We start from the raw sequence: 23,382 nt of genomic DNA, 5'->3' as shown, positions 1-23,382 counted from the left end.
CCACATTCCCCCCCCCTTTCTCGCCCCCACCTTGGTTCAACCCAGAATCAGATGGGCAGGAAGCTCATGGTGTAGCTTGGAATGATCCTGGTAAATCCCAAGGGCTTGGGGGACTCGTCGATGTCTTCGAGTTTCCCTGGGAACTTAAAACGGAAGTTCTGCAAGATGGTGGTGAGAAAGAGGAAGAGCGCCATCTTAGTCAGGCCTTCTCCCAAGCACATCCGCTTTCCTGAAGAGGAAAGAGAAAGAGCACAGAGGTGGAGGCAGCCCTCGCTGCAGCCTGCTTCAGTACCCAGTGTGCAGCTGCATTCTTCTCTTAGGGAGAATGGGGCTGCAACACTGGGGCATCTTAAGCCTCTCTGGACCTCAGTTTCCCTATACGCGAAGTGGGTTGACCCATTCTAGGCTGAATCAATGGGTAGTCCATATGCTTCCTGTACCAATTACAATCTCAAATGTGGAGGTTCTGCTTTGTCTCATGTATGTATGTATGTATGTATGTATGTATGTATGTATGTATGCATGCATGTATGTATAAAATTTGGCAAATGGATGTATTTAGTTTTATAGAGTTTGGAACACTGAAATATGTGCACTGTACTATAGACACATATTCAGGATTTCAGTGGGCAATGGCTTTGAGTTCTGAAAAGGCTGATTCTGTTATTACTCATTTACTAGAAGCCATGGCGGTTATGGGTGTACCTAAACAAACGAAAACTGACAATGCTTCATCTTATGTCTCTAATAAAATGAAACAATTTTGAAACATATTATAGCATAAATCACGTTACAGGTATACCACATAATCCCACAGGACAAGCAGTCATTGAAAGCTCCAATCGTACTTTAAGAGAAATGCTCATCAAACAGAAAGGGGCATCAAAGACCCCAAGAGACAGATTACATAATGCCTTATTGACTTTGAATCTCTTGAATGCTAATGAACAGAACTCGACAGCTGCAGAAAGACATTGGATTTTAGAAAAATCTGCTGAATTAGATCAGCCTGTCTGTTTTCAAGGACATCCTGACCTCAGAATGGAGAACAGGAAGTGTGTTACGATGGGGTAGAGGTTTTGCATGTGTTCATACAGGAAAGGAGAAATTGTGGGTTCCATCTAAATTGATAAAAATTAGATATGACAGAGGAAGACCCCTGAAAATTGTACATACAACCTTAATCTCAACACCATGAAGACAAAGACAAACCCATCTCTGTAAGTTCTAGACCAGGCTGGTCTCCACAGGGTGTGGACCTCCCCCCCTTCCTGATAAGTTACTTGCAAAAACAGCCTAGGATTTAAACCAACAAAGTTTTCATTAACAAACAGGCAAACTGCATGCCTCCCACGTTCAAAAGCCTTTGTGGAGTTAAGGTGTCACTGCTCTGGCAGCCGGCTTATCCCTCTAAACGTGAGCTACTTTCACGGGGGACAGGTGGTGCTCACACCAGATGCAAAAAGACACTGCGGACTTACAGCTGACAAAGTACACATCAGCCTAGTTAGATCCTAAACACTCAAAGGCTAAAATTTATATACTTAAAAGGGTAACCTTAATGCCTTCTCTTTTGCTCAAGGCAATGGGCCTGTCTCTAAAACGGGGTACATTTTCTCGGGAGACAGGTAGCAGCCTATCCATCAGGCACCATAGAGACTAGAGAAGGACATTTAGTTTAAAAGGTGGAAGTGTACATCCCCTATGGAGAGAAGGGGTGAGCCAAAAACACCTTCAAAAAAATGTAAAAACCCAGATACAAGATGCCTAGGGTATGTATAAACTCTAAAATGGGAGTTTATATAAGTGTGAAAACCCAGGTACAAGATGCCTAGGGTATGCATAAACTCTGAAATGAGAGTTTATGTAAAGTTTAAAAGGTGAAGGCATCCATCCTCAATGGAAAGAAGGGATAAGACAAAAACATCTTCAAAAAATGTAAAATCCCAGGTACGAGACGCCTAGGGTGTGCATAAGTTTAATTAAGGCTTAAAGTCTCTTCTTTTGCTCAGGGCAACTGGCTTGTCTCTAGAACGGGGTGCATTTCCTCGGGAGACAGGTAGCAGCCCAACCTATCCATCAGGCGCCACAGAGCCCAGAGAAGGACGTTTAGAACTACACCATCTTGTTTTGATTTCAATCAAATAATGATTGTATGGTCTTTGATAATGGTAACATTATACTTCCTTTTTTGAAAGAGGTCAAAATAAAACAGACCTGGATGAAAAGAAGACCACTGACTTAAGTCAGTCTATATGTACATGAATTCAAACTACAATATTTGTCTCGATTGTTCTGTGCATCTTGTACACCTCATGCATTTATAGTTTTAGAATTTCTTAATGCTTGTGAGAAATTATATAATTTCTGAACAAAAGTACCAGACCCTAATGCTGGACCAGACCCGACAGGATGCATCCTCCAGCATGCTGATGTGCTGACATTCTGCTTTCCTCATGCTCCATCCACAAGTGCATCAGTTGCTGTTCATCATCAGAACAGAACATCTCCCAGGAAAGCTTAGAAGAAAGGTCCTGACTCTAATTGATCCAGCATTTCAGACTGTCTCACACAGGATTTTTCTTAAGCCTGAATTTCTCAATATTTAGAGACTGGACCAGAAATGTTATCTCTAACTTGCTTAACAATTTTCCCAGTTTTATCTGGGCCCCTGTATAGGTATTATTCATGCCAAATCAGCCTGAAGACGCTTTAAAAAGAGAAAGACATCCCATTTCCCTTAAAGGGGGGTTGGATAAGGTTTTGGGCTATGGATGTTTATCTTCATTGGGAATTGATTGTGTTATTATTGGTTTTGTTCAGAGAGAGAACAAGGTTGGACTCAGGGATTTTCCTCTGAGAATATATAATATATAGGAAAGATAGGACAAAAGGTAGATTATTGAATCTACTCTTCAACTTAAGGCTTTAATTGTTGCTCACAAGGCTATTTTTAATTCATTGGTATAGACTATTAGATATTGATGTAAATTAAGTTTATTTTCAATTCATTGTACTATTGAATTTTATCATAAGATTATACAGCCTAGGTTTAATAGATAGATAAGGTAAAATATTTAGATAAACTCTTCAAAAATCCCAGAGACCTATAGAATATGGCACTTACAGAAATTTTATTTATTTTGAGGATTCTTTGAAAATAAGACAGGTTGACTCCTGGCAACACCAGGCCTGCCTCAAAGAAGGTAATGAGCATCGAGGAACCTCTTTATGGAGATGGCTTCAGATGTGGCAAACCAGCCACTGGGCAAAAATATCCTTGTTTTCTGCCATAGATGGAATTCTGCCTGAAATGGGCAAGCTTGGATGCGGGTAGAGTTGACGGCCATACTCTGCCAAGACAGGGCCGGCAAGTCCTCAATAGTCCCTGCTTCACAAATTTGTCTGTCAGATATACTGAGCCAGAAGGCTGAAGATGATGCTCCTATGTGTTAGAAAGCTTTGGGCGACTGTTCAGGCAGCAAGGTGTTTTTGTAAATTTTTTTTTTTTAATCTTGGAAGCTGCTAATCTGCACTTCTTATTTACTCAGCTAATTAATTTTATTCCTTCTCAAGTCTCTGATGGGGTTGAAGACAGCAAAACATTATGCGTATAACATAAATATAACGATTGTTTTGTGGTTCTTGCGTATGTATATTGTATATTGACGTAATGATATAAATGTATAGGTAAAATTTTTTTTTAAATTAGACTAAAAAGGGGGGGTTGTGGAGGTATTGTGAATTGGTGTAAGAACTGTCAATAAGGCGCTGTTTAGCCAATGAGCTGGGCAGAAGGAGGGTGTGGAAGGCGGGACCTGGGGAGGAGGAGGAGGAGGAGGAGGAGGAGGAAGAGGAGGAGGAGGAGGAGGAGGAGGAGGAGGAGGAGGAGGAGGAGAGGCAGTTGGGGAGAGATGGTTGTCTGGGGTGGAAGACGAAGGGGCGAATGGCCAGATGAGCATCACAGTGGCAAATGCTTGAGCGTATATGTATTATGTATCAGTTTGGAGTCGTTTGTTTACCCTAGTTTAGGAATAGATTTGTATTCGTATAGTTTCTGCCCAGTGTAGAGTTGACAGCCTAAAAGTACGCTTCAGTCTCCCTGGGTCAATTATTTACTTCTTAGGCCTAACTGATATATTTGTATTGTAACGTATGTATGTATGTTTGTATGTATGTATGTATGTATGTATGTATGTATGTATGTATGTATGTGTCTTTATTTTTCTGAGGCAAGGTTTCTCTGTGTAGCCTTGGCTGCCCTGGAACTCACTCTATAGATGAGAGTGGCCTTGACCTAAGAGGTTCATCTGCCTCTGCTGGCTGCTGTCTCCTTTTTAAGAATTGGAGAATTGCTTGTATGCACACGGCCTGGGGAAGCTGGCCGACTCACTCTGGGATTTGCCTTTTATCCCATCTCTCAAAGGGATCGTTGATCTCACTGATGCTTTGACTTGTGTCCAGATGCTTGGTACTTTGCAGTTACAGAGCCTGAGCCTGGTTGGCTGGACGTTAGGTTCCAAGAGAGCTCAGGCGCAGGAGAGCAACGCTAGGCTGCATCACAGAGAGGGGAGCCGGCATGAGCTAACCCTTTGGTGTGAGCAGCGGTCTAGTCATGTAGTGTTTTCTCACCTGCTGAAAAGGGCAGGAAAGCAGCGTTCTTCTTCAGCCGTCCCTTGTCATCCAGGAAGTGCTGGGGGTTGAAATCTTTAGGGCCAGGGAAGAACTTTGGGTCTGTCATCAGAGAGCCCAGTATAGGGAACACTTCTGTGCCCTGGAAGAGAGAAGCAAGGAGGGTTGAGAAGGTGGGGTGATGGAGAGAGGACCGCAGGAAGTGTCTCAGGTGAGGAGAACTGGAGAGCACAGGGCTGGGCGGTCCTCTGAGGGAGAGGCATTAGGGAATATGAATTTTAAGGGGATGTGATGTGTGCTGCCTGTGGCAGGAAATGCTCTGAGACAGGCTGCTAGAGCGACACAAGACCTGCGCCTCCAGCCCAGGAGTTGAGGGCTTAGAAGCTATCAGGGCAGGAGACGAGCAGATAGAACTCGGAGTTCTAGCAATGAGACAGGAAGTTGAAGAGATGTGAATGGATCTCTTGAGGCACTAAGTCTAGGGGAGGTGACAGGAATCTGCTCCTGGGGAGGATCCTGGCGAGGCTGACATGGCAGTCGGGGAAATCTTTTGACTGGAGGAGTTAGGGCGAGTTATATAGGTCCAGGTGGAAGGGGACACTGAGGCACGAGGACGTGGGCTGGAGGCCCATGCGGGACGGGCATGGCTGCACCTTGGGGAGGAGGAAGCCACGGAAGCTGGTGTTCTTGGTAATCTTTCGAGGAATGCCCAAGGGAGCGAAGTTAGAAAATCTCTGGATCTCGTTGATGACAGCCTCGGTGTAGGGCATCTTCATGCGGTCCTCGTACTGCGGCTGCCGGTTCCTGCCAATCACGCGGTCAATCTCCTCGTGGACCTTGGCTGGAGTACAAGGGAAGGGGGCGTGTCTAAGAGTCCAGGGGCCCGAGAGCAGGCGCAGTGCTCCAAATGTGTAAAACTGTATGTGTTACATGTCTCTATACATGACATGCATATAGAACACTCAAAACATAGCTCCATACCTAAATGCGGCCAGTGTAATTTTATCCTTTTCATGACAATATCTTGGAGGGGGAGTAGGGGGAGGAGTGTCAGTGCATGTAACACAGAGCAGGAATCTGAAGCCAGTGGAAACTCAATGTGGAAATGTCTAATATTGTAACAGCTAGTGAGAACTCTGTTCATGCATTTAATATGCCTCAGTTTCCACAGAGTAGGGTGTGTCTGAGCACTCAGGGACCTGGGAGAGGTGAGGGTCAGCATGGTCAGCTTGGAAGAGGCTGGAACATCTGGGCTTCCCAACTTCCCTGCCCCACGGCCAGCCTCACCTTCTACATCCGGGTGCTTCATGAGCAGCAGGAAGCCATAGCGCAGTGTGGAGCTGATAGTGTCAGTCCCAGCAAAGAACAGGCTCAGCGGTGTCATCACCAGGTTCCTCATGTGGAACTCTGAACTGAGGTCTTTCTTCTCCTGCAGAGAGGAGGAAGAAGGGAGGGGGACAGAGAGAGAGAGACAGACAGACAGAGACACAGAGAGACAGAGAGAGAAAGAGAAAGAGGGGGAGATAGTTGGGAAGGAGAAGGGAGGGAAGAGGGAGGGAGAGAAAGAAAGAGAGAGGGGAAGGGATGGGAGAAAAAGAGAAGAAGAGAAAGTTTGGGAGGGAAAGGAGAGAGAGAGAGAGAGAGAGAGAGAGAGAGAGAGAGAGAAGAGAAAAAAGAGAAAGAGAGAGAAAGAAAGACAGAAAGAGAGAGAGAAAGAAAGAGAAAGAGAGAGAGAGAGAGAGAGAGAGAGAGAGAGAGAGAGAGAGAGCGGGACAGAGAGACAGAGGACAAATCCATTCATCAGTTTATTATCCCCTTGGGGAATGATATTAAGGGTTTTAATTTTATACATTTTTGGCCATTCATTTATAAAGATTATGGTCAATTCTTTAAAGTTCATGTATTGCAGTGTGGGTATATTAATACCCTCCCCCCAAGACCTCCCAGAAGAATCCCCTTCCACACCCACCAAACCTTGGGTCCTTGGGTCTCACTGTTTTAGACATGTATGTGAAATGGACTCTGAACATATTCCTCCTATTATCTTCAATTTCTCCATTGTCCTCCCATCAAGCCCTTTCTTATTTCTAATAAGCCCTCTCCTATGACAACATCTTTTTTTTTTTTTTTTGGTGCAGCCAACCTCTTACAAGTAGGGTTGGCTGTCTGAGAAGAGGTGAGGATAGTTTCTTGACTTGAGAAAGGAAAACTCCCTACGAGCCACTCTGCTAAGAAGTAGGATTTTTTCCTTCCTCAATAGGCAGCAACTGCAGATTAAGTTCCTCCGTGAGGCAGGGGACCCCACAGGCACCACGTCTGGAGTTTTCTTTGGACCCAGTTCTAGAAGGGTTCAGACCAAAGGAGGGAAAGACAATCTGCAGGTTGCGTGGAGAGACTCCTGGGTTTGCGTGAGAAGCTTTGCTCATTGCTCTGTCTAGTCAAATGTCTGTCATTTAACCGTCATTCTGTTGTCCCTCCTTTCATGGCCGGGACATTTAGAAAGTGAGGGGGAGGGGCGTAAGGACTGTGAGAGAGAACTGGACGGACGCCGTGACGGAGTGTGCAATTAGAGACAGATTTGGGACACAGACCCAGAATTTAAACGTCTCTGTTCCCCTCCTCACAACTTGTTGCGCCCAGCCAGACCCTTGACCTTCACGCTCTACAGAATTCCATGTCCTTTCTTCCCAGCTGTGAAGGCGTTTGACGTCACATAATTAAGTCAGGTTGCCTAGGCCACTCCTGTGTATTGATGTATGTCATTTAACCGAGAAAGGAAATGCTCGGGATCATGGCGGTTAATAGCAAAGGCCTTAGAGGCAGAGAGGCAAGGATGTGTGTTAGGGGTCCAGTTTCCAAGCTGCGTGATGTCAGGGAAGCCGCTTAGAAACGCGGGGCAAAGTTTCCTCATTTGTGAACTTTAGTTTCCACAGAATCTTGCTCAGGCACTTCAGTAGATGCTGAGCAGGTGAAGAGCAGGATTTGCCCAGGACAGTGTTCACAGGGGAGTTATGGAGTGTTGGTTAGCAGGATAATTTGCTTGTCTGTGCCCTGGCTTGGATAAGGCTCAATGTTGGAAGACCCTGATGTCTGAGGTCAAAGCCAGCCGTGTCCAGACAGCTCTCCGGAGCTTGACACAGAGTGGAGGACTCCCAATGACACAGAGTGGAGGACTCCCAGTGACACAGAGTGGAGGACTCCCTTTGTCAGAAGGGGCATCTTTGTCTCTGCCTGACCTCATCTGGAGAGTGTCTCTAGGCAAAGATCCCTCCAACCATATCTGAGATATGACCTTTGACACAGTTCCGTGCTGACACTCACCTCCCTGCTGCCTGTTGGGTAATTAGGCACCGTGTTCATGTGACAGAGCTGTGATGTCCAATGCAAATAAAATGTCCCTGTCACTTCAAGCCCCAGCTGATAGTGTGCATCTACCCTGGGAACCCTCCACCCACTCCCCAAGAAATATGTATATGTGTATACATATGCAGCCTTTGTTCACCATGAATAAAGTTGATTAATCTCAATGAAGCTGGTCCTGGAAAGCTGTTCTGTAGCACTCACAGGCTGTCCGAACCCGCCTCTCCCCCTCACTGCCCTTCATTGCTTCTGGACAAGAATCCCCTGCCCTGGGGGTGGGATGTGGGGGAGGGTCGGGGGAGGGGAGCCAATCAGCTCAATAGACAGAATCCTCAACAATGACTGGGACTGTGAGGAGCATCACAGGGACCCAATGGGCTCTTCTTGACTTTCTAGGGTGCCTCCCAGCTACCTGGCTGTAGACCTCCCATGCCCCGACCTTGGGGTACCACCTCTTGCATGTGGATGAGAAAGGAGTCAATGAAGTTCCGCGGGGAGTTGACGTCCAGGGTGCTCTGGTACTCCTTCACTTTCCTTATCATGAATTCCTCCAGCTCCTGCGCATCCTTGATGACCTGCTGCTGTGGTCCAGGCAGGTACCTCATCACTGAATGGAACATGTCATAGAGCTGGGGTGGAAGAGAAAGTCCGGGAGAGAGAGAGAGAGATGTCAGTGGCCAACGCCCAGTGAGAATGAGTCTCATATCAGGGAACGAGTGGTTCTTGGCTCAAGGCACCCATCCATGTGCTAACGTGTTTATGTGAGGCTGGATTTGTAGCACCACCAACTCTACTTTTTCTTTTTCTTTTTTTTCCCTACCTTCTAAGATATCCATTCTTTCTATTTTTCCTTGTGTTAATTAATTAACTTTACATCCGGATCCCTGTTTCCCCTTTTTCCTCTCCTCCAAGTGCCTCCCTCACACCTTCTCTTCCTCCATTCCTTACCGTCCCCCCCCCCCCCCGCCTGCCCTTTCTCCTCAGAGAAGGGGAGGCCTGCCATAGATATCAACCCACCTTGGCATCTCTAGTTACAGGAGGACTAGGCACATCCTGCCCTAGTGAGTCCAGGCAAGGCAGCCCAGTTAGGGGAAAGGGAGCCAAAGGCAGGCAACGGAGTCACAGAGGTCTACATCACTCTTTGAATAACTCTTCATATTCATTTTATATTTGTTAAACTTTTAATTGTGTGCACATGCGTGAACACAGGTGCCTGAAGTCAGATCCCCTAGAGCTGCAGTTACTGTGGTTGTGAAAAGCCAAGCATGGGTGCTGGGAACTGAACTCAAGGCCTCAGGAGGAGTGGTGCATGCTCTTAACCACTGCGGCCGCCGCTGCAGCCCCAGAGACAGCGATTGCATAGGTGAGTTGAGCGTGAGGGCCCTTGTCCTGCAATTCAGTTGAGGTGGATCAGAAAGGGCACACTAGTAGACACCCTGCCGTTTAAGCAGTTTTGGATCATGGCATTGCTCAAGGCTTCCAGCACTCAGGCCAGGAGGGTCATGCCCAGTCACAGATCCAGATGTTCTGGCATCTGGCAGGCCAAGTTTACTTCTCTTGATACTTGCTTGAGATTAGAATCTGTTTTCTAGATTGTCAGGTCTTCAGCTTGAAGAGGTTCAGGCTCTAAGGTAGGGGCACGCCCACCCTGTTCTGAGGTGGGCTGGGTGCAGCTGTGTGCACTATTTTGGGAGTTTGGGGAAACAGCCTGGCCAGAGCTTTGTGCTTGGCACTCATTCATGAATTTACACGGGACAAGCAGGAGACTCTTGGATGGTTGTATCAGGGACACTTCGGGAGGGTGGTGTGAAGGAGCCCGGTAACTTTACTGGCCTTGGATTTTCAGAACCAGATGTTCAGGGATGGAGGAAGAGCCTACAGTGTCCCTTGCCTCCCCTGGGTAGGTGTCTCCAAGGACCACACACAGGATTTGTCAGCTCTTAAGCTGGGGAAACCTGCCTGGGGGGGAGGGGAGAGAGAGAGAGAAAGAGAGAGAGAGAGAGAGAGAGAGAGAGAGAGAGAGAGAGGGAGGGAGGGCGGGAGAGAGAGAGAGAGAGAGAGAGAGAGAGAGAGAGAGAGAGGGAGGGCGGGAGAGAGAGAGAGAGAGAGAGAGAGAGAGAGAGAGAGAGAGAGAGAGAGAGAGAAGCAGAGAGCCTCTATCTCAGGCTGCCCTTTGAGATATCCAGATGTTATCAGCCTCTGAACTTTACACCAGAACTGTGGGGTCTGATGTAAAGGTTCAGTTGTCGGAGGGTAAGGGCTGGTGTTGAGGGGAGCTTATGTTCATGGAGATGAAGGTTGGGGTGATTCTTGCCCTGTGTGGGTTCAGCCAGTGTGGGGACCCTACAAGGAGAAGAGGCAGAACTGGAGCCTGTTACCTGCCCTGTAGGCGAAGCTGCAAATCTGTTTATCTGGTTCATCATCCGCAGCAGGGACAGGAACTCTTTATCATCAAAGTCGAAGCGGTCCCCGAAGACGATGGAGTTAATGATATTGGAGGCTGTTTTTCTCAGGCAGACAGCGGGGTCAATGGGGGCTCCTGAGAGGTGGGGCACGATTGGGAAGACACAGGATTATGAAGGAGGAAAGAGTCAAGTGGGTGGTGTGGGCAGTGGAGTGAGGGACCAAACACACAGCACCAGAATCCGGGGGCGGTTTGGTGGGCCTTCCTCCCCACCCTTCTTCTCCTCACCCCACAGGTTCTCGCTGTCGGGGCTGATCCTTCTCCTGCCCAAAGACTTAAGGGTCTCTTGCTTACCACCCGTGGCCTGCAACATCTTGATCAAACAGCCTGCCTCCTCCTGGATGCGCTCCTCCACACCACGCTTGCCCACGCCAAAATCTCTCAGTGTGGCTATGGTGAAGCGCCTGAGGTGTTTGGCTCGTTCCCCATTGCTGAATGTCACACCTTTAGAGGTAAGACCAAGATGATTGGGTGAGGTAGAGCCAGGCTGAGGAAGGCCCAGGCCCATGCTGCAGAGGGCGCCCAAGAGCAAAGGAAGGAGACAAAGATGGCTAGAGATGGAAAGAACACAGGACCCACCACCCACAGATCCTGCAACAGATACACACAGAATAAGAACTTTGGAACAGTTCAGCCAGGCAAAGAACATCTTAGCTGGACCAGTTCCCTCATGCCCCAAGATGCTGCTTCTCTGCTCTGGGTCCCTGAAGTGGCTGAACCAACCGATATCGCCACAGTCAGACAGAGTTGTGTGAAATCAGCAAGTCCCCATGAAAGCGAGGATGGAGGACACACAAACACACCCTTAGCCCTGGCTCTGGTTTTGTGTATGTGGCCTGAGCTGTAGTCACCTCTGCATTTTGTCACTAGATCGCAGTAGCCATTTGTGCCTCCCTCAGGTCTTCAGGGAGACAGATTTCTCCTCTGTGTTAAACTGTAACCACAGGCAGAATGTTTTAAAGGTATTTGACTGTGTACTTTGTATTTTGCCCTTTCTTGTGTATAATAAGGTTTTGGGTTTTTGGTGGTGTTTTCTTTCCCCTGCTCAAGGCCACTGTGATGTTTTGTAACGGCTAGCCCTTGCTGGACTATAATGTTCCATAAGAATTATACTCAATTTGGAGGAAACATGTGAAGGAGATAAAAAACAAAAAACAAAACAACAACAACAACAACAACAACAAACCAGTCAGCAAGGGCAGAAGAGAAGGCTCTATGCTTAAAAGCAATGTCAGGTCTTGCAGAGGACCCATGTTTCAAGTTCACCACCTATATGGCAGCTCACAACCACTGTAACTCCAGGTCCAGGAGACCTGACTTCCTCTTTTCGTTTCCATGGGCACCAGGCACACACATGGTGGACAGATACGCATGCAGGCCGAACACCCACACCCGGAAAAGGAAGAATAAATAATCTTAAGAACCAGCCCGGGCACCGGCAGAGTCGGCCTGAGACCTGCACCTGGTAAGCTCTCTGTGTGGGTGAGTGGGCTTCATTTTATTCTGCCTTTACAGTTGGGATTCAACTCACTCCCCCTCCATGCAGACATAGTTAAAAATGAAATATATCAGCAAAAACATACAGAGGTGGATGTGCCCATGGGCACTGGCTGCACCTTCATCTAGGTCCACATCTGCAACTGTTCTGCCGTAGACTGAGAGCCATTGAAATGAGAGCCCAGAAGGCACTGGGACATCAGGACAGTGTGTGTCTGGACAGTTGTTTGTCACTGCATAGCTGACCCCTAATTGGCTCATTTCACTCCTCAGTCTACGTCACTGTTTGCTCTATCAGTAACATCTGGGTTTGGGCACCAGGCCCACAGCCAAATCCTGTGTCACAGGGCCACTCATTGGGCAGAGGACAAAGAGGCCAAAAGCTGAGGTGGAAATAAAGGCTGTGGACGATTCTAGGTTGGGCTGGAAACAGATATGAGAGGGGGACGGAGAAGCTGCGGCCGTTGGGAAAGGCTGTGGCTAGCAGACGGGGGAAGAAAGACCGTGAGAGAGATGCTTATGATTCTCATCAGAGGAAGGAAGGGAGGGAAAGAGAAAGAATTATGGCAGAACGTAGAAGGTGAGGACACCAAAAGATAAAAGTCTCAGGGGCGAGGCCAAAGGCTCGGTGGTGAAGAGCACGTGCTCTACAGATGACCTGGGCTCTGGTCCAGGCATCCACGCAGCTGCTCTCAACTACCCGTGACCTCCGCTGACCTCCGCTGGCACCAGGCACCCACATGGTGCACATACACCCACACAGGAAAAGAAAGTAAATAGACCTAAGGTATTTTATGAGGATTAGAACATCAGCTAAGTTACAAAGAAAGATTCTATCTCAGAGACTGTCAAGAGGTTCTAAGAGACCGATGCCTGGAATGAGGGTGTTTCGTGAGGGGGAAGGGACAGATGAAGGTCAGGAGCATCCTGGAGCAAAGGTCATGGATTTGAGACAGGCCGGGGAGTGACACCATGAGACTCAGCATTCAACATGGCTATGAAGAGAAGACCAGAGGACCCTGTAGAGCCTTGAAGGCGGGGGAGATGAGTTAGGAGGCAGGCTACCTCAATGAGGCCCACAAATGCCCCTGGTCACGTTCCCCAATGGGGTACCCTCCTCACCATAGCCTTTGAAGAGTGTGTTATAGGTGGCCTGTTCGCCTCGTCCACTGAACTCTTCAGCTTGGTCCACCAAAGCCTCTTTGACTGCCTCGTATCCGTAGAGCACCACAACCCGGCGAGGCCCAAGGTGGATGGTGAACACGGGGCCATAGCGCTCGCTGAGCTGATGTGGGGTAGATGGGAGCTGTTAAGTGGCTCGTTCACTGTAGACCAGCACACAGCGGTCAGAGAATGTGGTACCCTACTTGGAGGAGACAGTTGAGTGATGGACAAAAATCAAAGACCTGGTAGAGCTCTAAAGCCTTCTACTTCGCACTATGGTAAGACGCCGGCTCACTCTGTGGATCTTCTGCCACGTAGACAAACAAGCAGAACCACACAGCCTCCCACATTCCCAGGTGCCCCGCATCCCCTCGCCAGGTGGTACCTCTGTGATGGAGCTGTAGATGTCTTTTGTATTCAGCTGCAGGTAATTCCCAATGAAAGGCAAAGGAGTGGGTCCTGGAGGGAGTTTCCCCCTGGATTTCTGCTGCCAGACAGACATCAAGACCATGACACTCAGGCAGACCAGCATGGCCACCAGCAGCAGCCCTGAGCCCAGCATGGTGGCCAGTGAGAGTGACAGGCTGATGGCCAAGGCCGAGACACTCTGCCTTTATATTCCCAGGGAGGGAGCACGGCCTTTGCTCCTGTTTGTCTAGATGAGTCTTTCAGCTTCCAGTCTTATCTCCTAAGATTGACTGTGTCTGTGTTGCAACACCCACAACAAGGACGAGGAGTGAACTTCTTTCAAAAATTCCAACACTTATTTGTGTGTGTGCACGTGGTTGTGTGTTTGTGTATGCGTGCACCACAGTGTACCAGTCAGAAGTCAACTTTCAGCAGTTGATTCTCTTCTCTCATTATGTGGACTTCGACTTTGGGGGATTGAACTCAGAGAGTCAGGCTTGGTCAGTCATTCCACCATGATTTACATGTTGGTGGCATGTTGTATCCTGGGAAGATTTAGTTGGTGTGTGCTGGGCCATTTGGGTCTTGGTGCCTATTGGGATGTTTCAGATGGTAAGCGTGTTATGGGCACTCCGTGGTCTGGTCCTGCCTTCCCTGGGGGACACAGGAGGACCAGGGCTGGTAACTGATGAGTGCTGAGCGCAGCATCAGAGGTGGGCAGAGAGATCCCACTGGCAGTTGCGATCTCCGATGGACCCAGGTAATCAGCCACACAGGTGGGCACTACAGTAGGAAAGAAGTTGGCATTGGATGAGTCAAAATTATTTTTCTACCTGTGGTGCCAAAGGCACTCTGAGACTGTGTCCAGGTGGTCACTGTGGTTGCTGTCATAAAAGTATAAGGAAGGCACCACGTGGAGCCCAGGGGTGGCCCCGCAGGTTTGTACACAGGCATCGGTGTTGTGCTGAGATTCCCTTCAGCTTGGTCCCAGCAAGGGCTCTCCGTGTGTTGCTGGGGAATCTTTGATAGTTGGACCATCTTGGGCTTCCCCCACTTTTGACTCTCTAACTCGGGAAGTTTATGAGGGCAAAATCCTTTTCAGGATTTGCCCCTTATTATCCTAGACTTCTGAACTCTGAAAGGACTGAAGTGGGCAAGATGAACACTCAGGGAACAAATAGAAGATAGGAAGATATTTGTTGATTTTTGGAGACGGGAGGTTTGGGGAGGAGCTTTTATGACTGCGTGAACAAGGTGCAAGCCCTCTCATGCTAGTCAGTGCCCACACCCAGCATGGGCTCTGTGTCTGGCCACCTGCTGTGCCCTCTGTTACACTGACTTGGAAGGAAGACAACATTAGAATATTCGTCAACGGAAGTGGCACCAGCGAGGGACCCAAGTGTCCAGACTGGTTCCAGTCTGCTACGCAGGCAGGTACTCTTGGTCTCCGTAGTGGAAGATGTATGTGTGGAGAGCAGAGGAGCCTGCTAACCTGGCTGCTGTGCGGTGTTGCCATCCACCATATCTGTATTTGTTTACAGTGTTGCTTCTCTCACCGAAGCTGTGTCTCTACCTTTTTGGGGTGGCCTTTGTTTTGCTCTGACTTTTATGATTACATTTCAAAAGACATGGTGGCAACTGTGTTACAGGGCCACACGGTACAGGTAATAAAATAACTATACATGAAAAAATTTAAGGGCCAAATGCAGTGTGAAGAATGTTACTTGTATGCCAGGCACAGTGGCCCACGCCTGTAATCCCAGCACTTGGAAGGCAGAGGCAGGCGGATCTCTGTGAGTTCGAGGCCAGCCTGGTCTACGGAGTGAGTCCAGGACAGCCAAGGCTACACAGAGAAACCCTGTCTCAAAAAAAGAAAGAAAGAAAGAAGAAAGAAAAAGAGGAAGGAAGGAAGGAAGAAAGGAAGGAGCGCAGGTTACTTGTTCATGTGCTGTTGACCTTTGTCTCAGATTAAAATGTGTTTATTTCAAGCGTTCTTTGAGTCTCCTTATCCTGACACAGGATGACCCAGCATACTGTGACAAGGACAACAGACATCAGCAAACAATTAGAGAATGTTTAAGGCCCTGAACCCTTGAGAACACCGAGAAGGCAAAGCGCTTCAAGTTAAGTCACTATTTGTTCATCCTACTGTATAAAAAAAAAATTGGCTGTGGTTGGGGGAGGGGTGCCAGTGGCTCACAGCTATCTGTAACTACAGTTTCAGGGCTCTGCTGCCCTCTTCTGGCCTCTGTGGGTATTACATACATGCTGTGCACAGACACATGCAGATGAAACACCCTTATTCTTACAATAAGGAAATGATAATTTCAAAAAAAGTTTCAATGCATGCATTAAGAATGAAGGCATGGAGGCTTTACCTCAGGGGAAGCCATCCTCTACTTCAGTTGGGCGTACTCCTCGGGTCATTTCAGTGGAATGTTGCGCCTGATTTTGTAATCTCTTGTTTGCTTGCTGCTTGCTATGGGTTCTTTTACTTTTGCTTGCTACATACATGGTGAACTGTAATGACCCCTCCAGTGGTTTCTGTGTGACAAATGTTAATGCACAGCCTGAGGCAATGGCCCCTACCCAGGGAAAGCCTCCTGGAAGGGTCTGATGGTCCTGCCAGGAGTAACTGATTGTAGCCTTAAAAAACAAAACAAAACAAAACAAAACAAAACAAAACAAAAAACCAAAAACAAAAAAACCAAAAAACTCATTGCATTGGCATATTTTGTCTTCCCCGCCCCCCAACCTTACATTCCTATCAGAATTCTTCAAACATGAGGACCATTTTCGTGAAATTCCCTCACGCGGGACTGTAGCCAAGGACCTTCCAGGCTTGGAGTTCACCATCAAGTTCTGTTCAACTTGTTAAGAGAAACACGGCTAAGAATTAATCATCAGTTAGTAATATATATTATGGCTTACACATAAAGTGTTTAAGAAAGTTCCAGATAGTGGTGCTCAGATAAAAAAGAAGAACTAAGGAAAAAAAAAACTGTCTTGGCACACAGATGTTTGGCACCATGAGAGAACACTGACCTTTGATAAAGAGGGCACATGCGCACTGATACCAAGTTAATGATTTAAGGAAGATGATAACACTATTAATTTGTGTTCTGTTTTTTTTTGTACTGTGTATGCCTGATTGCGTCACTGACTCCCTTGAATCTACTCCACAGGGGTGGGGGGGGGGGCGGGGGAAACGTAACCACAAAGTATTCCCTGTTTCAAAAAAATGTGTATAAAAATCTAGATTGCTGGCTTGAAAAATATACTCAGCTCTAAACTCTCCCCTGGGTTGGTCTGTTTGTCACTTTGCCGAATCTTTGTGCACCGATGCTTGGAGAACTCCCGTTCCCCATGACCTATACCCGACTAAGACGCGGGTGACAGGTGGCGCCCAAGGTGGGGCTCAAAGTAAGGTAAGCTATCTCTCCTCTTTCTTATATACTTTTTTTTTTTAACACAAAGATAGGGCCTTGCCAGAGTGCTGCAGACTCCTCGGCAAAGGGAAGGCTTGGCTAAGAAGGTGAGTAGGTAAGGATCATGGGGCACTTACAGTCCAAGAACAGGGCTATGTTCCTGGCAGCGTTCAGTCATACATTAGAAGGCAGAGGCGTTAAAACTTAAAAAAAAAAAAAGGGTTTGGCAGAATTTTATGATTTTTTTTTGTTTGTTAAATGTGTGTCCCTGGTTTCCAGAGGAAGGAAGCCTGTCTTTAGAAAACTGGAAAAGAGTAGGAAAAGAAATGAGAAGACTCTATGAAGCTCATGGTCCAAGTCAGAGACTGGGACCCGTGTTTTCCTTGTGGGGGAATATTAGGGATCTGTTAATACAAAAGCAAGAAGAGCCATATGAGGGCTTTATAGTTAGACTAGAAGAGACACTTGATAGGATGCTCCCTCCCTCTGAGGGATCAGACATATTATTAAAACAACTTACATGGGAAAAGGCCAATATCCTCTGCCAGGAACTAATCAGACCAATGAGAAAAACATGCAAGATTACATTAAGGCACACACACACACACACACACACACACACACACACACATGTATATATATATGTATATGTGTATATATATATATATATATATATATATATATATATATATATATATATATATATACATAGTCATCAGTGGTGGTCCAGGGTATGGCCTATGCTGCAGCTATGCAGGGACAACATTTTCATGTCTATGTTCAGAACTTAAAAGGAGGTAAAAATTCCATGCTTTTCTTGTGGCCAACAGGGTCACATTAGTTGTGACTACACCAAGGCAAAGCAGACCTCCAATAACGAAGCTAAGCCTCTGGGGTTGTGTCCTCGGCCTAAGAAAGGAAAGCATTGGAAACACAAGTGTAAGTCAAAATTTCACAAAGATGGGACCCACCCCCCTTACAGATGGGGAGACAAAAAAAAAAAAAAAAAAAGGATGAGGGGCAAGCCCTCAGCCCCGAAGTAAAAAGAGGGCATAAAGAGGAAAAACAAAGTGACTTGAATCCTCTCGCCCCTGAATTTAACATCTTAGATCTGCCAAGAGCAACACCAGGAAGCACAGGGTTAGATCTTGCAGAAGACAAAGATTATCTGCTTTCTCTTTATGAGGGAATTCAGTTGGTAGGAACAAGGATTTGATGGGTCATTACCTTCAGGTACTTTCGGTCTTATAATAGGAAGGAATTCAAACTATAAGAAAAAAAACTTTGAAGTCCTCCCAGGAGTATTTGACTCTGGCTTCCAGGGGGAAGTAAAAATTCTGATTAGGCCTTTAAAGGAAACTGTACAATTACACAAAAACCGGCGGGTGGCTCAGACACTGTTGCTTCCTTATGTTCAACGGCCCTAATCCAATTTTAAAACAAGACAGAGGCAAAGAGGGGTTTGGGGGTACTGAAGTGGTAGCCTGGACTCAGGAAATAACCAGACAAAGACCTCTAATAACCATAAAGGTAGAAGTAAAAAAATATTCAAGGAATATTGGATACTGTGGAGCCGATAAATCCTGTGTTGCTGGTAAAGACTGAGCCAGGTTCTCGGTCCATTTATCACACTACATCAACTTTGGTAGGATTAGGCTTAGCCTCAACTGTGGCCCAAAGTTCAAAAACTCTAAAATGGTCTATTGAAGATAAAACTGGGACATTTCAACCATATATTATTCCTTCCCTTCCTTTTTCATTATGGGGAAGAGATGTATTGGGAGAGATGAAAGTAAAGTTGACCACGGATGATGCTTGGGATGGACCAACATTTTGTCACAGGGGCCGCTGATGAATTATATACAGATAAAATTTCATAGAGAAATGAAGAGCCTGTTTGAATTAATCAGTGGCCCCTAACACAAGGGGGGAAAAAGGCATTAGAACAACTTGTTAAAGAGCAATTAGATGCAGGACATAGAGAGAAGTCAAACAGTCCATGGAATACTCCCGTGTTTGGTATTAAGAAAAAACATCAGGAAAATGGAGGTTTTTTTTTTTTTTTTTTACAAGATTTAAGAGCTGTAAATGAGACTGCGCATGATATGGGGGCCCTTCAACCTGGCCTCCCTTCTCCTGCAGCTGTTCCTGGAGGTTATTATATTATTGTTATAGATCTGAAAGATTGTTTTTTTTTCCACTATTAAATTACATCCTGAAGATTTTCATAAATTTGCGCTTAACATACCTTCAGTCAACTTTCAGAGACCTTATCAAAGATACCAGTGGAAAGCCTTGCCTCAGAGAATGAAAAATAGTCCCCACTCTTTGTCAGAAATTTGTGGATCAAGCATTAAAATCTGTTAGAAGTAAATATGGGAAGGCTTTTATTTTGTATTATATGGATGATATCCTTATAGCAGAAAAGACAAAAAAATTGACTGAATTCATTCTTAAAGATATGATTGAGTCTTTAACTCAATGTGGATTGGCTATTGCCCCTGACAAAATACAACACAACAGACCAATTAGTTACTTGGATAAAACTATCTGTAACAACTTTATTATGTCACAAAAGTTACAGTTTAGGATTGATAAATTAAAAATGCTTAATGATTTCCAAAAACTATTGAGAAGTATAAATTGGATCAGACCTTATTTAAGAATTACTACTGGACAATCGCATCACTTGTTTGAAACTCTGACAGGAGAATCCAGATCCAAGATCGCCCAGGCGGTTAACTCAAGAAGCCTCGCAGCAGCTGGAACTAGCAGATCAAAGGACGCAGGACGCCAGAGTGCAACAAAGTAATTCTACTAAGCCTTGGTCTCTCATTTTATTAAAGACTAGCTACATGCCTACTGCCTGCCTCTGGCAGGATGGGATTTAAGAGTGGATTTATTTGCCTCATATACAAGTAAAAATGGTTTCTTCCTATCCATATATGTGTAGCCAATTAATTATAAAAGAAAGATTAAGATCTCAAGAGTTACTTGAAAAAGAAATACAAGAAATAATTATTCCTTATAATAAAGAACTATTTACTCTTCTACAAACGTGACAATTGGTGAACTGCTCTATCCTATTATATGGGTCAAATAAAATTTTATATACCTCAGAATCCTATATTAAAATCTGTGGAAGAGACAGACATTATTTTTCCTTCAAAAAAAAATAACAAAGGATCCTATAGCAGGAGCCCTTTTGGTTTTTACTGATGGATCCTCAAATGGAACTTCAGCAATACGTGTTAAAGGTAGAGCCCCCCCCCCAATTGTAAAAAGGTCACAACAAATTTCTGCTCAACAAGCAGAACTCATTGGAGTCACTGCTGCTCTAGAAAATTTACATTTAACCTTTATACAGATTCAAAATATATAGCTCATATTTTTCTAGACACTGAAACTGCCTTATTGTCTGGAAACTCAAAAACCACTCTGCTGTTACAGAAATTACAAAAGTTGTTACAGGAATGATCAAAAAAAGATCTGCGTTGGACACATTAGGGGACATACTAAGCTACCAGGACCATTATCTTTAGGCAATTGTAAGGCAGATATGCTCACTAAAGAACGTATTGTAGGGGCTGGAGAGATGGCTCAGAGGTTAAGAGCACTGGCTGCTCTTCCAAAGGTCCTGAGTTCAATTCCCAGCAACCATATGGTGGCTCATCTATACTGGGTTCTGGCTCCCTCTTCTGGCCTGCAGGTGTATATGTAGGTAGAACACCAGATATATAATAAATAAATCTTTAAGAAAGAACATATTCCCTATGAGCATATATGGGGGAGGAGGTCCCCCTCAGTCACAGTCATAGGGGAGGGAAAAATGGGAGGGAGGGAGGAATGGGAGGATACAACGGATGGGATAACCATTGAGATGTAACAAGAATAAGTTAATAAAAAATTTTAAAAAATACAAAAAAAATGTATTATTGCAGGATTGTTAGAACAGGCTATTGATAGTCACGCTTTACATCATCAAAATACTTTAGCTTTAAAAAGAATGTTTAATATCACCAGGGAACAAGCTAGCCAGATTGGGAAAAACTGTGGACAGTGCCCTGATGTTTATCATCCACTAAAGATGGGAGTTAATCCTAGGGGATTAAAGGCTCAGGTCCTCTGGCAGACGGATGTCACCCATATCCCTGAGTTTGGGAGACTGGCTTATGCACACGTGACAGTGGACACTTACTCACATGCAACGTGGCTACAGCTAGAAGTGGGGAAGCTGTAAAGGACGTGGTTCCACGTCTTTTAGCTTATTTTTCTACTCTGGGACTGCCAAAAAGAATAAAAACTGACAGTGGCCCAGCTTTTACCTCACAAGCCTTTTCTACGTTCTGTGTACAATGGGAAATTGAACACACAACAGGTATTCCCGATAATCCTCGAGGTCAGGCAATTATCGAAAGGACTCATCAGAATATAAAAACACAGCTTCAGAGACTCAAGGGAAGTGGTCACTGCTATTCCCCGCATCAGTTACTTAATCATGCCTTATTTACTGTTAATCATCTTAATATGGGTGATAAAGGTCTGACTCCCGTGCAAAGGCACTGGGCACCTCTCCAATCTACTGCTACGCCTATGGGAATATGAAAAGATCTTTTTTGTTTTGTTTTTCGAGACAGGGTTTCTCTGCGTATCCCTGGCTGTCCTGGACTCACTTTGTAGACCAGGCTGGCCTCGAACTCACAGCAATCCACCTGGAAAGGGCCAGATGTCTTAGTCACCTCGGGACGAGGAGATGCTTATGTGTTTCTACGGAATGCAGAGTCACCCATCTGGATCCCAGACCGGCTGGTCCAAGCTTTCAATCAAAAGGCCTTTGTCCAGGAAAGAGGAAGAGAGAGAGAGAGAGAGAGAGAGAGAGAGAGAGAGAGAGAGAGACAGACAGACAGACAGACAGACAGACAGACAGACAGACAGACAGACAGACAGAGACAGAGACAGAGACAGAGACAGAGAGAGGAAGAAAGAACTTCAGACAATAATATTACAGGCGAAGAGTCTCAATCTCCGCCAGTCTCGGATCTCACAAGTCAGCGGAAGAACAGCCTCCGACTTGGGGTCAGATCCAGGCTCTTACCACTTGTGCCCTACAGACCTCCGCCGCCCTGGGGGAAACCCCGTACACCAGGGAATCTATTCTTAGCAATGCTAGCTGTTCTTGCTCTGCAGGTAGCACGTCGTGTTTCAGGAGAATTGTATTGGGCTTAACGTTCCTCAGCCCCCCGTGTTTTCATGCCGTGGGTTTTGCGGGGAGGAATCACGCATTCGAGTCATGACTCATGATACTCAGATCTTGGGAGGACCTTTAGATTTGGGTTCAAAGCTGACGTCTTCTGTAATTACCTACGAAGGAGTGTCAGCCACGGCCCCTATCTGGGTAGCTCTATTAGGCCACGCCCCGGCAGGATGCCTCCCTATTACCTCTCGAGCTTTCCTAGTTGATGCTCCAGATCGTTCACCACGTCCTGTGACTTTATCACCCACTTCCTGGACGATAAGAAAACGGCTCATGTGGGAAATTAGGCTTGTGACTTAAGGCTATTACAATTATATAATTGTATATATATACAGTTACTTTATATATATATATATATATATATATATATATATATATAAGTTTTATATATATAAATGTTACTCTGTACCTCCTTTCCCAACGCCATTAAAAAGCTGTGTACAAGAATATAGCGAGGACAGAACTTGGTTTTCTCTGCCAAAGCAGGATTCTAGTCCTTTGTGGTTACAATGTGGTTATGATCATGCTGGAATATCTACTCATGTTCCTATTAATTCAGATATAATTTTTTTTTATTATTCTATTGTGTCTTCTGATCTTGACTGCCACCATCAGCTCGCTTATATAATCTTATACTTAACTATGTTCCTCCACTTGAGCCTATAAAAAGGTGGAACTCTACAGGCTGGATAGAGCCTGTTTGTGGTAGTTATTCTACAGATAAAGAGATTCGCTTATTCCCTGGGTTATTTAGGCTTTTCGCAACAACTAACGTGCTTCTACTGAGAATGCCAAGCACTCGGGAGGCAGAGAGGCAGGTGGATCGCTGTGAATTCGAGGCCAGCCTGGTCTACAAAGTGAGTCTAGGACAGTTAAGGCTACACAGACAGACCCTGTGTCGAAAAACAAACAACAAACAACAACAACAAAAGAAAACCTAGGCAGACGCATGCTACGCCTATCGCTATTAGAGCTTGTGTTGGGTATTCATATGGTGTTTTGGTAGGATAATCTCAGAATTTGCATATCATTAACGTAGAAAAATCCTTCCATATTCGATGTTCTGAATGTATTCTCACTAATTGTGTAGATCTTTCTTGAAACATATCTCATTCTGTCCCGTTGCTTTTAAAAAGACCAAAATATGCTGTGGTGTCAACGGACCTTAAAGAGGA

The 23,382-nt window shown here is 45.7% G+C and overlaps 1 protein-coding gene across 5 annotated transcripts in view; it reads right to left on the bottom strand.

Moving 5' to 3' along the window:
- The window catches only part of LOC311591708 (cytochrome P450 2A12-like), a 35,094-nt gene continuing 11,712 nt past the window's right edge, over window positions 1-23,382 (bottom strand). For 2 of the 5 annotated variants that reach the window (XM_084771623.1, XM_084771621.1), the window contains exons 2-8: window positions 10,751-10,900; window positions 10,371-10,531; window positions 8,445-8,621; window positions 5,920-6,061; window positions 5,286-5,473; window positions 4,633-4,774; window positions 1-229 (exon numbers count right to left, since the gene is read on the bottom strand). In XM_084771623.1, coding sequence (XP_084627749.1) covers window positions 48-229; window positions 4,633-4,774; window positions 5,286-5,473; window positions 5,920-6,061; window positions 8,445-8,621; window positions 10,371-10,531; window positions 10,751-10,769 — 1,011 coding nt within the window. In that variant the 5' untranslated portion in view covers window positions 10,770-10,900 and the 3' untranslated portion in view covers window positions 1-47. Of the gene's footprint in view, window positions 230-4,632; window positions 4,775-5,285; window positions 5,474-5,919; window positions 6,062-8,444; window positions 8,622-10,370; window positions 10,532-10,750; window positions 10,901-11,259; window positions 11,382-13,075; window positions 13,239-13,502; window positions 13,824-23,382 lie in introns of those variants that run through there. The other 3 variants (XM_084771620.1, XM_084771624.1, XM_084771622.1) reach the window with 3 other exon arrangements.

The sequence above is a fragment of the Acomys minous genome (genome assembly GCF_964271855.1).
Source record: "Acomys minous genome assembly, chromosome: 20".
Lineage (NCBI taxonomy): Eukaryota > Metazoa > Chordata > Mammalia > Rodentia > Muridae > Acomys > Acomys minous.
Note: the sequence above shows the minus strand (reverse complement) of the source record. Positions and strands in the feature narration are given on the sequence as shown.